Source organism: Balearica regulorum, chromosome 5, assembly GCF_011004875.1.
Source record: "Balearica regulorum gibbericeps isolate bBalReg1 chromosome 5, bBalReg1.pri, whole genome shotgun sequence".
Classification (NCBI taxonomy): Eukaryota; Metazoa; Chordata; class Aves; order Gruiformes; family Gruidae; genus Balearica; species Balearica regulorum.
In genome coordinates this window covers 57,189,447-57,206,581 of record NC_046188.1, presented here as the reverse complement: position 1 = coordinate 57,206,581, position 17,135 = coordinate 57,189,447, and the positions used below count along the sequence as shown (strand labels likewise).

The window sequence follows — 17,135 nt, the reverse complement described above, 5'->3', positions numbered from 1 at the left end:
CCAAGCTTCTGCTTGTAGAGAGGTGTGCCAATCCCTTGTCCTGCTCAGAGATGAGGTTGAACAGCAGCATTTAAGGCATTTTACTTCCGATCTGCCTTTAGATGGATGTTTGCACCATAAAAGGTACCGCTGTATTCTGAAGGCTGCGAATGAGCTAGATTCAGAAATGTGTAGTGAATCCTGGCAACAGCCTGAAAAGTTTAATTTTTTCTAAATTGGTATTTGAGCTCCACTCAGTGGTATCCAAAAACAGTGTTAAAATGTTGAGTATTGAGGAAGTGCAGAACTAACAAATTGAGAAAAATTGGTCTTGTGCTTTTTATCATTGTGTGAATTCCATAACAGTTTATTTTAGCATAAATTAAGTCTGACCTTCTATAAATCACTAAATTAATTTATTGCTTAAACCTGGATATGTCACAGGTTTACAAGTGAGGAAATGCCTCTCCTTATGCAAAGAACCCTAAGTGGTATTTGGTGGCAAAATTACAGTGGTGATTGTATACCCTGCCCTGTGTGTCTGTTTTCTCTGTGCACTGTGAAATACATTTGTCCTGACTCACCATCATCCTTCACCCTCTGTATTGCCTCAGTTATCTGCATCAGTGAGAAAGGTGGCAGAGCAATCATAACAAACCAGAGTTTTGAATTCGGTCACTTGATTAGTTAGCTATGACAGTGAAAGTGCAGGGTGATCTGGAAAAGGAAAAAAAAAAAATCTGGAACTGCAGCCACTCATTAAGAGGGTGAGAATGGATTCAAGTTTTGCAAAGATCTTAGAACTTCCCACAGATACAAAAGTTCCCTTGGGTGTTGTCATATTATCTTTGGCAAAAACTAGCCAGAGAAGTGGAATATTTGTTTACAATGAAAGCAAAACTCCACAAATATGTTCATGTAACCTTGAAATCTTACTCTCAGTGACGATGTCTGATCTTATGGTACACTGTTGTTAGCTTTTTTCCTGTCCCAAGCTATAAATTACAACTCTAAAACACACCAAAACCTTGGACATGCAAAAAAAAAAAAAAACCCCATGATCATGTTGTAAAGCTACAATATTATAGGAATTGTTTTCTCATTTTACATTTTGGTAAGCATTTCAGTCTTCTCTCTCCTTCCCTCTCCTTCCCTGCCAATATTTTACCAAAATTTAAAAAGGCTTTGAAATGCTACCCCCTTTGCTGAAGTGTCACCTATAATTTTATTCCACCTGGAGGCATTCTTCAACTTTTTTTTTTAGCATGTATTTTTGTAATCTGCTGTGAAAGAGTCATGTTGCTGACTCACCCTGGCAGCCAGCTAGTCATTCTCACTGCTTGTCAGAAGTATAAAGACTAAGATCACTAACATAAACAAGTAGTAGCAAGGGCAAGATGAGAAGTGAAGGGAGAAAGCCTCAATAATAATAATAAAAATCCTTGAATTCTGAGCTAATAGAAGAACCAATGTTGAGCTGTGAGTTTTGAACCATAATATGTAGTGTGCATCTACAAGCAGCTACACTGGTGGCAGCATAATGGAAACTCCACCAGTTTAGATAATTTTAAAAGCAAAGAGTGAAAATGAGGAAAGGAAGAGCCATTGCCCTCCAAATTGGAGAATTTGTTGCAACTACCAGGGAAAAGTTTTAGTCAGGTTTCTGTTTGCAAATCAGTTTCCTACCTTTGGAACCAATTGTCAAGTTTTACGACACATACTTAAGCATCAAATGATGTGACTAACTTGCTGTATCATTATCGGGGTTTGCATTGTAGGGATGTATTCACAAAAATCTTTTTTATTACATTATAGCTATTAGATTTTGATCCTAGGATCTTTCATATTAAAAAGTATAAATTAGTCTTGGTTGTTAAAACCCTAGCTTCATGTTCCAAGAGCATAAGGAGACACTAAAAACTAGAAATTATAAATTTTGAGTGGACTTGAGCAACTGTCAAAAATTAGCATTATTTAAAATAGACTAGATCTAAATTGATTTGGCTTCGTAATCAGTAAAAATCAGTTCTGGAGTTACAATAAATAAATGCTGGGACATAGAGGGATAAAGAAAAAAAGTCTTTGTAAATAAATCCATTTCACTGATGATAATTAGAGTTTAATACCAACTTTATTGAACCGGATGCTATAATAATAGTCTCCTAAAAGAGAGGGAGGCAAAAATGAAGATAGTGAAGGTAGCCGTACCTGCTTATCACACTCTTTGGAGAATGCTTGACTGTTTGCGTTCCATATGGATATGCAGCAGATCACTTGCTCTGAGAAGCTTTTAATACATCTCGGCCTTACCTTTGTATGTCAGTTCCTTTTCAAGAAAGTATTTATTATGAAGCTTTCTTTGGAGATCATCTTTCAAGCTAATGATAAATGTTGTCCTCCATCATGAGGAAAGACTTGATGAGAATTCACTGCACTTTGAGTCATTTCAGGCTGAAATTGCAAAATATTACACCTTAGAGTTGGATGCCTTTTCTCTCCCCTCTTTATTCACTCACCTCACTATGCACAGGGGGGCTTTTTATACTCACAACCTCCTTCACATACTTTTTGTGATTATATTTCAGGTGATTTTGTATTCTACTGCTAGCCCTTCTGAACAGCATCTCAGGGATGTGTCCAAGAAATTGAATTCCTATTAATCCAATATAGGAGAGTAGTAGGTCATCAAGCAGTAAAGCAAGTTCTCCTCTCTTTATGATACTGCTTCACAGAGTATGTGAAGCCTGTCCCAGGTGAAACTTGATTTACAGCAAGACCAGCTTCTCATGTGTTATTTTGGCATTTCCAGTTTTTGACCAAAAGTCTACAAAGGATAAATAAAAGTATGCTTAGAGATATCAGGAGCTTTTGGGAAAGGTGCAAGTTAATCGCCAAAGCAAGCAAAGCTCAGTGCTGTTATGTTTCTTTGTCTGAATGGTACTGTTTACCCATTTGACCAATTTATGCATATCCCTCTCAGATGGAATAGTTTTGTCATCATTGCAAAAGATACAAGGGGCAAATCTTGAAAAAAATGAATAAAATCTGGGGAATGCTGAGATCCCAGTGAGGGCACTGTTTTTGACAAGCCGTGGAATCAGGCTCAGTATTTCCCACCTATTTCATAGTTCACTTACAGCTCTCTAGGTTCATTACTTGTGATCAATATTTTACAGCTTGGTAATGGCACACAGGGCACAGAATGAACAGTTTAGATCTCCTCCTGACAAATGCAGTGATAAATCACCTCCTGTCCATCAGAGGCAAAAGCAGGCCATCCATTTGTCGTACAGAAAGCTTGAAGCAAATGTACCAACATCACTTGAGCTTTACTAGCTTTGTCCACAGACTTCTGCTTATTATGACTAAAGCAAAGAATCAGATCATCTCTGATTCCACTGAACAGTGGGGACTTTCAAACTGATAATAAAATTTAAAAAAAATCCCAATTACCTTAGGTTTGAGGACAACACTGTAATAGCTGTTTTCTATATTTGTCATGGATAATTTAATTACTGCTTGGGTGACACATCAATATTCTTTTGTATATAACATATATAAATATATTTAAATATAAGTGAAACTTTTTTTGTTAGCGTACTGCCTTTTTTTTTATTTTAAAGGCTCAGAAATATCTTTCTGCAGTAGGCTATATATAGCAGTACTAGATATAAAATAATTCATATAGGTACATGTGCGTTTCTTACAATTCCAGAAATAAATTTTACTTTTAGAAAACCTCAGTAAGACTACTGTTTTCGCTAATCTCACAGAAATCATATATACATATGCAAAGGCATAATATAAACCTTCTATCTTGAAAATGTATTGAGGTATTAATTTTGCCTAATTCTAATTTTCTTATAAATTGGTATATATTTTTGTTAGACTGAACAGATAGCTTTGCTTGCTCTATTATTCTTTATTCCAGCAGAACTAGTACAAAAATGTAGAATTCTGAAAATGAGTGAAGTCCAGAGGTTTTATGTCAGTACAACCTGTTGGGTTTTCAAATAATACAAAAGGTTGAGCAAAAAAAGTTTGTTTCTGTGAATCCGAAAAATATTTTTATATAAAGGTTACTGAAACAGGCTTAAAAAGAAGGGTGTATATTACACTTGGTCCATGATTCCCACTGTTTTTAATTTACTAGTGTAATCTGAATACTTCAGTCTGAGATCTTTCATCTGTCATTAATATTTTAAATGCTTTCCTCTTCATTATAAGTCTGCTCTTACATAATATAAGGCATCTGTAGTCTACCTGGTGGCCTAAAATTTTGAAATGTAGGACAATCCAAAAAATCCACACCACATGAAGTCCATGTATTGTCTGTATTTATATCTTTCCATTTATTACGTGAACTTTGCTAACACTTATATGTTTAGAAGCTGTGTTGGAAATGATTAAGGATAGCTACTGTAAGGATGTATATGTACTCAAATCTTTGTCATTATTGCCATACTTAAAGAAAAAAGTTTAGGAATGCAAATTTTATGTATTAGAGGATGAAGATATGGATTGTATCTGTATAGAACTTGACACCTATTTCCACATTATTTTCAGTAGCTCTTCAGCCATACGTCCTTCTCTTTCATATTTTAGCATTCAATAAATATTGTATGGAGCTCAGAAATGTAGAGGAATGGGAAATACATGCTAACAAAAATCTGTTTTAAACTAATAGCATATGGTTGAGCTGTTACTTAAATGTGCCTCCAATTGCTGCCTATTGATAATTTTTTGTAATTTTTGCATGAATGTCAAGTTTAATTTAAATTGTGCTTGTAATGGGTAAAAGTCAATCGCTTAAGCACACCTCCCACTGAGGCTGTATTACTTTTTCATCACTCAGTGTATAAGCATTAATCAACTTGAGTTCTCTGTGTGAGCTTAACATCCTCTTTGTTGGTGTTGTGATGATAGCTAATTTAGATAAATTACTAAAGGAATCTGGCCCCCCTTCATCCCAATCTCGGTTAAATACTAGGGAAACATTCAGTGCTGTTTTTCTGATTTTTGCTTTTCCCCTGCAGGAAGGAGGTGTAGTTGCTCTCTTTAAAATCTGTCGCCAGGACTGTTTCAGGTGCCTTTATCCCCAGACGCTGAGAACGTTGGCATCCATTTGCTGCGTAGAGGAAGGGATGCACCAGCTGGAAAAGGTAGGCACTTCAGCATTCTTTACCGACTGCGTCATAAACCAGAGAAGTCTTGTCTTTAACCTCTTCTAGGAATTGGTGACTTGGTGGTGTTTGATACTGTGCTCCCTACTACGCTCGCTTTTTCTGTGCTCAACACATCTTCAGTCTTTACAAAAATTAGTCCTGGCAATATTCAGTTGCTTGCACAAATAAGCTTGCTAAGTGGGGATAATTTTCATAAAACAAGTAAATACGTTACTGACTGCGTCAAAAAACTAAGGAAACTATAATTTCTGGACTTCCTGAAGTGTTTGTTTAGAAAATCCAATGTTTCAAATAACCCTTAAAGGATAGAAGGCTTTATACCTCTTAAAATCCTTTCCTGACGCTCAGATAGGGCACCTGCTTGTGGTACTGCAGTAACTTGTGAGAGTTGTAATTGCACAGAAACAACCGGGGCACATATAGCAGCTAGCCAATAGCTAATCAGCAGCAAGTCTCATAAAAGCCAATTTTAGCTGGGATGGCAAACATCAAAACATTATCCAGATAAAATTATATCAATTGCTTAGGCTCCATTGCTTTCTCACTGTCACTACATACTGCGGTGTTTTGGAAAATGAACACTTCTGGTCACTAAATAATGATCTCATCCTTTGAATTTCATAAAACAGTCATCTTCCACAGCTGAATAATGGCCTCTTCAAGTTAATGATAAATGATTTCACTGCCACTTTACATTGACGTATCTTGTAATTTACTGCCCAGAATTCAAGCAAACCATGACAGAACATCTGCAGCAAAAAAGCAAGTCTCTGAGCTTACAGTAAATGAAGATGACTTAAATTTTTTTTGACATAATGCTGGTTCAGACTGACACCAGAATCAGTCTAAAAGGATCTTTCATTATGTCCACTATAATAGTGGAATTAATAGAGTTAGAAATGGAAAAGATTGATTCAACTCACCTGGTCCAATTCCTGGCAATGTCAACATGCATTTAATGTGGCCCATATCAAAGCTGATGAAACAGGAGTCCTAGAAAAAGTGATAACTCTCAAGCTATATGTCTTTGATCTACCTTAATGTTGGTCACAAGTAAAATTGCTCAGGGTAAACTTTGTCACAATCAGGACTGGAGTACGATTTAAAGGATTTTTAACTGAAATCCTTGCCACTGCTTTTCCACCTGGACCTTCAATTCTTAAATCACATCTTGGCAAAACCTAAGTCTGCAAAATGAGGGGCTGGACATAAATCCTACTCACCTGACTGAACAGGCAGGTTTATGACAAGAGTATTTGATTATCACCTTGTCAACTTCTTTGCCTAAAATTGTACTGCTGAGGATCCATGTGTTACGGGGATCTAGTACATGCCTGGGTTTCTGATGGGGGAGAATGGATATTTCATATATTAAAAGAAGCAAAGAAATTTTCTCTGCGAAGAGGTTAACATCCCTCCAAGTGCTAATGGAAGTTAAACAACACAGACCAGTACAATGCTGTCACCTGTAAATAATCTATCAGCTAGTGATAGCCCAGGTTTGCCAGTTTATAGAGCTGAGAAATGACAGTAAACAAGAAAGTTTTACTACTGTTTGTAGTCTCTTTTCGCCCTTCTTGTATACCTATTTAGAAGCAACAAGATATTCTGACTATAGGGTATCAATGGAAAGTGCATGGATCAGATTACTGGTATTTTGATGTGAACAGCACAACAGTTTTTTATACTGTCTTCTTTAAATAAGAATGATTTTTTTCTTTTAAAATTTGGTTTACTCTTGCAAAGAACAAAAAAGAGGGTTAACAATATTCACATTCCTATCATTACAGAAATCAGGACTTCTTATCTGGCAGAAAGCGCAGCTTCTATTATCCAACTAAGTACCAGGGTGGTGATAAAGCATTTAATTTGCTCTAATGTGAACATCATTATGCCACCTAGTGCTATATTAAAACAATAGTGCAATTTGAACTTGACTTTTAATGACAAAAACTTCATTCAAACAAATAAAGCTTGGCCTCCAAATAATTCAGATTATGTAATTCAAGATTAAATAAAATTACTAAAAAAACCCCCACAAAGCCCAGACAAACCCCATCCCCCTCTATTTTTCAAATAGATTTCACAACCATTAACATGTTTAAAAGACCACTTAAAAGAAAGCAGCAAGAGCTGTCATTTCTAATGGAACATTTGTCTGGGAGGTGAACTAAAAGGGGGCATATACTTTCTGCAGCAATTGCAGTGCTTAATTACTAAAGACATTAGGAATATTGTTTATTTATTCATTGCTCTTTGATCCTGCCAATTCAGTAGCAACACAAAAAGGTAACAAGAACATTTGTGTTAATGTAGATAGTGATTTAGAAAGCAAGCAAGTCAGTAGTTCACAGGAGGCACTCCAAGAAGAGAATATTTTAATGTTTTTCTTGGGTTTTAAGATATCTGAATATTAGCCTTTCTTTCTGATTAGTGCAAATTTAACGTGAATGATGTTATACTGGGTTTAAACCATTTGTCTGGAGTGAGTTTTTAGATTGCAATGTGGAAATACCGTCCTCCTTCATTTACTAATGAAGGAAAGTAACAATTGAGTGCTCATTTCTAAAGATGTAGAAAATTGCCTATTTTAAGCAAAAATATTTACCTCAAAGAAAAAAAATTCTTGTTCTTCCCAATCACACATCTTTAAATATATGTCTGCGCTACTCTCTGACCAGCACACTTGATAAAGCCATTATTACTTTTTCATCATCTTGATAAACAAGCTGATCTTTTCTATAATTACAATGACCAAGTAGTTGTTGCAATGACTAGCTTTTACTCTTTTAGGTGAATCTAGTTGGCTGTATGTACAATAATGCAAAATCTGTTGGTTAAAACACCAGTTTTAGAATCAGAATTTAGAATTCAGTTGCTATTTCATTTGGAAGTACTTTGCTGACTTTTCAAAAGGTACTGTTACTTTGTTGTACATTGAATTACAGAGGTCCAGGAACTCAACAGTAACAAATGAGGTGATTAAAATAAAAAGTTGAGAAATAGTCTCATTTTGTGACTGAGGACTCTATGTAAATCAATGTTGTTCTATGTAACCTGTGCTCCACAAGCAGTAATTTTGGTGCTTCAAGCTGCTTATGGATGTCCGGTTGTTTGGTACACTTTAACTTCATAATCCATGGCGAGACCAGCAGGTTAAAGATCATTCTTTGGTCTCAGCTGCACAATCAGTCCCTCTTCAGAGAGGAGTGGAGAGACCCTGGAAAAGCAATCAGAATTTTCCTCCTTTGCATTATTCCTGTAGCTGCCTGTCCCTGTACCCATGAGAGCTTTATCATCTGTGTCTTGTGGCACTTGAGCATGCCAAGTTTTTAGGAGAAAGCTCATTGCAACTGAAAGGATGGTTATTATGGTCTAAGCATTCCAGAGTTTATGCAGACACAATATATAATACAGGTAACAGATAATACAGAAAATAGCTAAAATCGCTAAAACCAGAAGAGCTGAAAGGAGTTTGGTGGAGGTGAGGATGACTGGAAACTGAAGAACAGTGTTAGTGCTGCACATGCAGAACTGCTTGTGTTTCCAGCCTTGACGTTTAGGACAGAAATACAATGATGTAGTCGGAGATTGGTTCTCAACATAGACATTTGTTAAGGGTTCTGGAGGGAAGAATATCTGAACCTTCATGAGTGTGTTTTGAAAACTTAATTCACCTCAAGAGTTCTCATGTAGGACTGTTGAAGGCACAGAGTTGGGATTAATGTGTGCATTTCGTGAAACTTATGGTAAAAAAAATTAAAAATTATGATCTTGATTGTCTGATAATGTACATCCTGCAAATTACATTAGGAATAACTGTACTTCAAATACCATTGTCATTGTCAAGACACACCTTAAAGATATTGTCTTCAACATGAAGCAACCTTGCCTGGAAAAAGAGTTGGTATTTGAATACAATCATACATCTTCAGCACGTTGTTTTCCTAAAGCAGTTTTTCAGCCCTTTCCCTTCCTGAGGCTGGATTAGGTCCTTGTTTTGCAGAGCACTCTGAACAAAGTGTCTCATACGCTGAAGCTCAGTTGTGTGATTTTTCACAAAGCAAACTTCCTGCTGCAAAAAAAGAACTTCAGAGTTAGTTCATAAATAAATAGCAAACAGATAGTGTAATGTACTGCAATTTTTACTGTGCATGTGAAGCATTATTACCTTAAAAACTGCAACTCAGCTGGGACCTAGATCTAGGCTCAACTGCCACAAAACAATGATTTATACACATAGTCATTCAAGCAGCTGCCTAAATATTAACACTATTAATGCAGTGTATATTTACTTACACTATTTAAACTACTCCAGAAAGCAAGACACCTGGAATGAATTCATTAAGAGAAGATTTTCCAGAGACACTAGTCACAACAATTGTTACTTTCATTAATAAAACCTTCTTCTTAACAAATGACACAGCTTTTATCACTGTGCTTTAAGCAAAAGTGCCTAGGTATAGATTATAAATTACTTTCAATCCTTCATTTAAAGCACATTATATCAAATTACTTATCTCCAGAAAAAGAATCTGAAGATGGGGGAAGCAAGTACAAAATGTACAATTTTTGTGTTTGGGAAAACACATGAATTTCACAAAGACTTCTTAAATGTGAGTGACCTAAAATCTATTGTTCATTGTGAACCCAGTCTGATTTTTAAGAATAACCATGATCTTATACACAATAATAATTTCTGCATGATAGGGGTGTAGTCTGTCAATGATATATATGAAGAAAAAAGATTATGGTGGGAATTAAATAAAACATTTATTACAGAACCTGCAACTACAATTTATTCGTAGCTTTTGGGTGAACATGAGCTCATTACTTCATTCAGCTCTAATCACTTTGAACTTTCAGTTTCAAACATTAACCTCAGTCAAAATCAGGGAGTAAATTTGTTTCAGATGTAGTGTGTGTGTTACCTTAAATGTGAGCTGCTAAACCCACTAAGGTTCATGTAGCTGTAGGGTGAAATAGAAATGAGAATTATGGAGAGGGCTTTGATTATGAGAGCTTGGATGACCTGCTATGGGGGCACAGTCACCACTTCTAAAATCTGAACACAAAAGTTAGCTGGTGGCCCATGGATTTCATTGTCACAGCATGTGAATGCTCCACAATCATGAATCTTTTTATTTTCATAGTACCTGGTATATGATGGAAATAACTTTGTACCATACAAGAGATTGCAAATTTGCTTGATCTGAACGAACTATGTAGCTGTCTTCATATTTGACTATTCCAAATGTAAAATAGCAGGGGAAGCAAAACACTATAGTAATGGTCTCCTAGAAAAAGTATGTGAGATTGCCAGTGATTAGGAAGGAGAGACTCATAGCTTGCTATACTTAAAAGCATGTCTGCAGGTTGTTTGCTTGGGCAAGAGTAGTGTGCACCTTTCTGAGAAGCAGTGAAATGTTGATTTTTATTATTGCAAGTAGTGTCTTATTCGCAGGACTTCCAGCAATGAGAAAATCTCAGGAAGTGCAGAGGTCTGCCTCAGCCCTTTAGCCTCTCTTCTCAGAGAAGAGCTTTGTGTTAAAATTTCTTTTTTTTCTGGTTAATATATGAAAAAGTCTTATGGCCTATTTCAGTGGTTTTGCAATCAATTAGTTTCAGAACAAGGGATTAAATGGGTCTATAAGATGATAAAAATTACATAGCTATTTTATTCTAAAATTAGTTGAATTCAAGAGCTTAAAAGATTAAGAATTTGTTTTTTTTAAGAAAAATATTTTCAAAAACCCCATAGTTTTCAAAATTTAGTTTTAAGTCATGGAAAGTCAAATTTCATATTATTCTGTCTCTTGAGTGAGATGAAGCAAGGCTGGATATTAAGAGCAAAATAAAGGACTTTCAGAAGTCATTAGAAGGTGATAAGTTGTTAAGGAGCCCTTCTCTTGTCTCTTTCCCACAAAAACAAGTAACTTGCAAAATTATAGTCCTTTCCCAGTATTTCATGGGTCATGTTGACAAATACATTTTCAACATTTTGTACGAAGGGGAATATAATTCTTGTTTGTTCCCCAAAGTAGTGCTTGTTTACGGGAAAAACATCTGAAGCTTCATGGTTGGGAAGAGACTGGAAACTTTCTTTCTGCATGCTTAAAATCACAGAATGCTGGCTTGTGTGCTAAGAGCGTGTGAGATGGTTTAGATAGAAAGAGTTCAAGTGATGCGTTCCTTTTACAACCCTTTGCCTGGAGAGTCAGCTCTTCTGGTTTGCATAATGCACTATTTCCATCTGAGAACATTGTTTTGGCTAATCTTCTGTGGCCTTTTGTAGCCAGGCTTTGAAATCACACTTGTGAAGTTATGAACAATAAGCAGGAATGGATAAAGACATTTCTGTTGTTCTGAATTGTGAGAAGAGGATAACCTTTTAAAGACTAATCCAGGCAACTTTTGACATGCAGTTCAGGAGCACACTGAAACTTGGTGTCATTGATAGCTGGAGCTGGGAACTGTGTCTCACTGTTATTACCGTGTAGTTGTGTAGGTCACAGGAGAATGAAGAACTACAATGAGACAGAAATATATCAACCTTAAGGAACAGCGCGGGGAAAAACGTTTTCTAAAGCTGCTTTTCACATAGCCTTTTTGATAACCAGGCAAATCTATTTCAGTAGCTGAGTTTGTGGTACAATTAGATAATGTAAAGTTCTAGGCTTGCAGCTCTTTAATTTACTGGACACTTCTTCTCAGTAAGGCTGTTTAATTAATTGGCAGTGAAAAATGTGCTGGGTTTGGCAAATTACATTTCTGTCAAAGCCCCTGCAAGATTCATTAAATCATATCTGAGAGTGCAGGAACTGCCCTTCCTCAACTGCTGGCTTCATATATATTAGGTGGTGTTTCAACTTTTACCTCCTGATTACACAGCTATGTATACATAATTAGTAAATGCAGCTTCTTTCAGCACAATCCCAGGCAAGTGTAGCAAGAATTCTGAGGTCATTGCAGAATCTGACCATCTTCAGATGTGACAGGCTGCAGTTCTAGGGCAAAATACTTTGGAAGTCATGGAGTGGACATATTTCTGCATACTGAAAACCGGTGTGAAAACATATTTTAAAAAATAAAACCCCAAAACCCAACCCTACACCCTCATCTGTCCCTGCCCACTCCCCCCAGCCAAAGAAAAAAAACCAACCCAACAACAGAAAAAACCCCAAACACCAAAAACAACTGGCAGCTAATTTCTGCAGTGTCATTCGGTCTGTTGAAAACCTTCTGCCAGTTACACAGCAGATTAAAATTTGTTTGCTTTATGGTAGTACCCACTTTATCATGCAAAGAGAAAAGCAAGGGTTTTTTTGATGGACTTACTCAAGAGACATGGAATTGAATAAAGACAGACACGTTAGTGCAGGATTATGGGACGTTGCCAGATCTCTGTAGGAAACACGTATACACAAAATGCTTTGGCTGAGGTCACTGCCATTATTCGAATTCTGTTAAAATGACTAATTAAATTATAGCGGTTGTGTTGTTGCAGCCCTGATGGTCTAAGGAGATACGTATCAGTTGCTCTAATAAAAGATATTACCTCTCTTTACAAACCTTGCTTCACTTTAATCATATTATAGATTTTAGAAGAGGGAGAAAGGAGCCAGCAAGCATAGCACTAAAGATAAACATTTTGATAATACTAGTGAAGTAGGACAATGTGAGACTTATCTAAGGAGTTGGTGAATATCTGCCTTTGGAGGACACGGATTCTGTTGTTTATCAGTAGATCCTCATTTAGGTATCAGGTCTGGCCCAGACTCTGCAAAGATATGCACATGCACTTAGCCTTAAGCATGTGAGTAATTTCATTTAAAAACAAGGGAACAAATACCTGTTAAAAATGTCAACAGAGATGCACATTTGTTGGTCTGTTCATGATTGAGGTTTCAGACTGCAATAAATTTCGCAGACTACATGTTCATTTGGTGATCACTGAACACATAGCGCTGTGGAACAAAGCAAAACTTTCAGAGATCAAATAAGTACAAGAACTGTTGGATAAATCTTGTATGTCTTTTCAATAGAGACACAGCAGGCAATCTATGAATTGATATATAAATCTATCTATAAATTGATAAGAAAAGCACGAGCTGACTTCTAACACACCAATGAACACTTTAAGTCTTTTGCCTTTTGTGTGAATCCTTGCATATCACCCACAGATTAGGCTTTGCTTCCCTTTGTCCCCTGCTTAAAGTGGCGTATTGCTTAAGCATGGATCTGTGATAACGTGTCCGCATGCAAAAAATTCGTAACAGTCAAAGCAGCCCTGTTTTATTTGGGTTTTGTCATGTTTCAGTAAGACCTGATCAGGAGAGGGCATTGCAGTGGCAGTCAGGTATTATCAAGGATGTGCTGAGAGTAAATCTTGCCACTGCTCTGGTATTTTTTCATGGCTCCAGAGCAGTGTTCATGCAGAATGAGAGCTGATAGCATTTGGTTCCACTATATGATGCAATCACTGGAGGAGGAACAAACTCTCTTCTCATCTGTCCCTCAGCTCTGTCTTTTTATACACCTCTATGTTTTTTATTTTTTGTTTTTAGCTGGGGTGCAGAATTGGAGGGAGTCTTCAGATTTTTTTTGTCTGGTTTTAAAAAAGATAAGTTTCATTGAAATAGATTTTGAAAGCTGAAAAGGAAAGTCCTCACACTATGCCACGTTACTGAGGTGTCAGGTCAATGTGCAAGATCAAATTGGAGCAGTGCCTGTGGATTGCCATTCCCTCCAACTTCATTTTGAAAGTTTGAGCTGGTGCCAGGTTACCACTCTGCACTTGTTTGGCTCCCATATAATTTACACATGGGTTTCGCAGTCAGTTATGTTGGTATTTTATGCTATCTATTGATTTTATATTTCACTAAGTATTTTATTTAAAGCACTCCAAATAACTCTAGATTTATGTTCCAAAAGTCAGGATGTTAAGAGAATTTTATAAATGAAAAATAATTTGGAAATCACCAGATGATGATTTTTCTGTAATGATTTAAAATATTGCTTAAAGCGATGACAATGATCAGGGCAGCAAATGATCCATGAATGACGTCTGAAGGAACAGAAGCCAACACATCAAATGACAGGTGGGTTTTCCCCACCTAATAATAATAATAATAATAATAATCTATCAAGCAAATTTAATTTTAAGATGAAAGAAGCAGCTTACTCAGCTCCTAAACTGAAGGCAGAGATTAATGAGAATCAATTGAAGCATTTAAAAAGAGTGCAGGGAGAAAGCTATTTTGGGCCTCAAATATTCTTCTTGTCCCTGATAGAGGCAGAAAAGAAACAGGAAAGACATGGTCTCACAGAAAGACCTATCAGATGAGTAGCTTTCATAATTCTCCTTTTCTTCTCACTCTGCGGGAAACTGTTGCATTGCTGTATTTCTATCCATATGTAAACATACATACTGAATGTGCCTACGTGTTCCATATTAAATAGCTTAGCTGTAACCACGATAAAGTGTGAGGAGAGATAGGGGTGAAAATACTTATTAAATGAGACAGACACATTACATAGCTCCCTTCTCACAAAATCTCTGCTGAAATTAGACAGGGTAGTCTAACTGACCCATCCTGCTGCTGACTTCATGACTCAGTATTGTTGATGATTTTTGTGACTCATTAGAAAACTCCAAAGAGTTTACTGCTCAGCCTCCATTCTTGTTTGGCTGAACTTTGAGCTTGCCTAAAACCCTACTGATTTCAGAGACCTCTGCAGGAAGAAAAGCATATCTATATAGATTTTGTTGCACAACAGGAATTGAAACGCCTTTGGAGCCTGAGAATTCAGTACTAGCATTATTTTCTCTTCTAAGGCTTCTGCCACATTTATTTTCCTGCTTGAATTAGCTATGATTCTTGAAGTTTTCTAGTGCACTAGAGGGTTTCTTGTATATTTATTCTTGCTTGCATAATGTTGACTTTCAAAGTTTCTACACACATTTAATTTTGAAGGACTGAACTCTCACACATGCACATTACTAAAAAGCAAAAGGAGAAAATCCTTTCTTCATTCATCTAACTGCAGCTATGGAATTCCTCACTAATATAAAAATACACTTACAAAAGTATTGAATGACCAAATCTCTCCAAAATAATAATAAAAAATTTCTTCTGGTTCCAGGTGATTTATATTTTTTTTCTTTGGGGCATGCCAGCTGGAAACAGGTAGCTCTGTATGTTCCATCTACTGGAGTTTTAAACTCATCCATAAATGAGCTGATTTCAGTCATACCTGAGGATAACATGATGAAGGCTTCTAGACAAAGTGACCGGCTTACTTTGATCTGGTAATGACTATTAGTCATCTATTGGGGTGAGAGTCAGGACTTGAGAGCACTGCAGAAAATTGTTGTTCCTCACAAGAGCATCTGTATTCTGAGTTAGCTTCTCAGCTTGACCACTTCCTTGGGCTTGTTTTTCAGTAGTAGTTCAAACCAGCAAGATGCATAAACCTCAGCTTACGCTCAGCTTAGACCTTGGCACTTTTCCAAAACCACTTTTGTAGTTCTTGTACTCCCATGAGTGTTACTACCCTTCCTTGGGTTCAACATGGGGTTAACAAGCCTCTTGATCACAGCACTTACTAGTGTTCATACTTGCTTAGGCAGTGATGTTGTAAGAGTCCTGCTGTGACACGGGGTTGAGTGCAGATGTAACTGGGGAATCTTTTCTAGCTGCAGGTACTAAGGAACCTTTGCAAATCAGGTCCTAGCACTGCTCCCAAAATGCACAAGTTCTGGATGTTGGAGAGGGAAATTCACAAATTTGTATTTTGCAAAGTCTCATTTTATAGATATACAGTTGTTTGTGGTTTTTTGTTTGTGTTCACTGAATGTTTGCCAAAATTATGTTCAAAATACATGGTTTAAAACCTCTTTTCTCTTTCCTCCTCTCAGGTATCTATCACTGCAACAAAGTGAGAAAATGCTTAACAACACAGGGAAAAAGTACTTACAGGAAGCTTTTTTATGTTAACAGCTTCCACCAGTTCTAGCACTGGCTACTATTACTTAAACTTTCTACCAGTAGATTTTCTTGTTTTAAATGAATGCTTAGCAGTTTAACTTTCTCACCAAAACAGCATTATATAAACACAAAACTATCCCAGGGTTTTCCTGTCATTATTGGTATATTCTGACACTGTCACATGGGCCAAATGCTACCTCTTGCTGGAGTTGAGGGGTTTTTTCCCAGAGCTAGTTGTAAAAAAGAAACAGAGGAAATCATACACAGTTTAAGCGAATTGACTAATTAGCTGAAACTCAGTATCCTTTCCTTGTGACATGCGTTTTAAGTCAGGAATGGAAGTATTGAATTACTCAGGTAAAGTATCCTGTATGTGCTCCTAACAAAACCAAAAGAATTTAATTGCGTAAGTTTTTTCTTACCTCATGTTTGTAATAAGCTAAAAGCTGCCATGTGGCTTAGCTGAAGTTCACCCATGATATGTATGAGTCTCCCTGTGTATCTTAAAAAAGTGAAGGTTAAATAATAATTAATGGTAGGTGATGTAGAGGCATGTTTGCACATCAGTATAATTTTTTTTCTGCTTAGGCTTGTTTGCAGGAAACCACTTAGATCTGGCACTCTGCCTGATTTACACTAAAACTTTCATATTTCATAAAGCATCTTTGAAAACACTTAAAGAGTTGTTGGAAAAACGATCTCATCCGTTTAAGATAATAATCCTGTTTTTGAAAAACTAAACATCTAACAGCATTGCTCATGTATTCACTGTATCTTACTTCTCTTGCCTATCATTAAGATCCTAGACAATAGCTCTTTCACTGACTGTTCCTTCCCTTTCCAGTACTGTCTAGAGCTTTTCCTTTTCAGAGGGCTTTCCTCTGCTGCCCCTGGGAATGGACAAGCAAGCTTTTGTATGGATCAGGCCATACGGACATGCAAAATCAGTGTCAATTTTCAGAGATACTTTGCTACATGT

General features: G+C 36.6%; 1 protein-coding gene across 3 annotated transcripts in view; it reads left to right on the top strand.

The window, feature by feature from the left end:
* The window catches only part of INSC (INSC spindle orientation adaptor protein), a 147,518-nt gene that overhangs the window by 88,505 nt on the left and 41,878 nt on the right, over positions 1 to 17,135 (top strand). For all 3 annotated transcript variants that reach the window (XM_075755090.1, XM_075755092.1, XM_075755089.1), the window contains one exon: positions 5,016 to 5,141. In XM_075755090.1, coding sequence (XP_075611205.1) covers positions 5,016 to 5,141 — 126 coding nt within the window. The remainder of the gene's footprint in view (positions 1 to 5,015; positions 5,142 to 17,135) is intronic.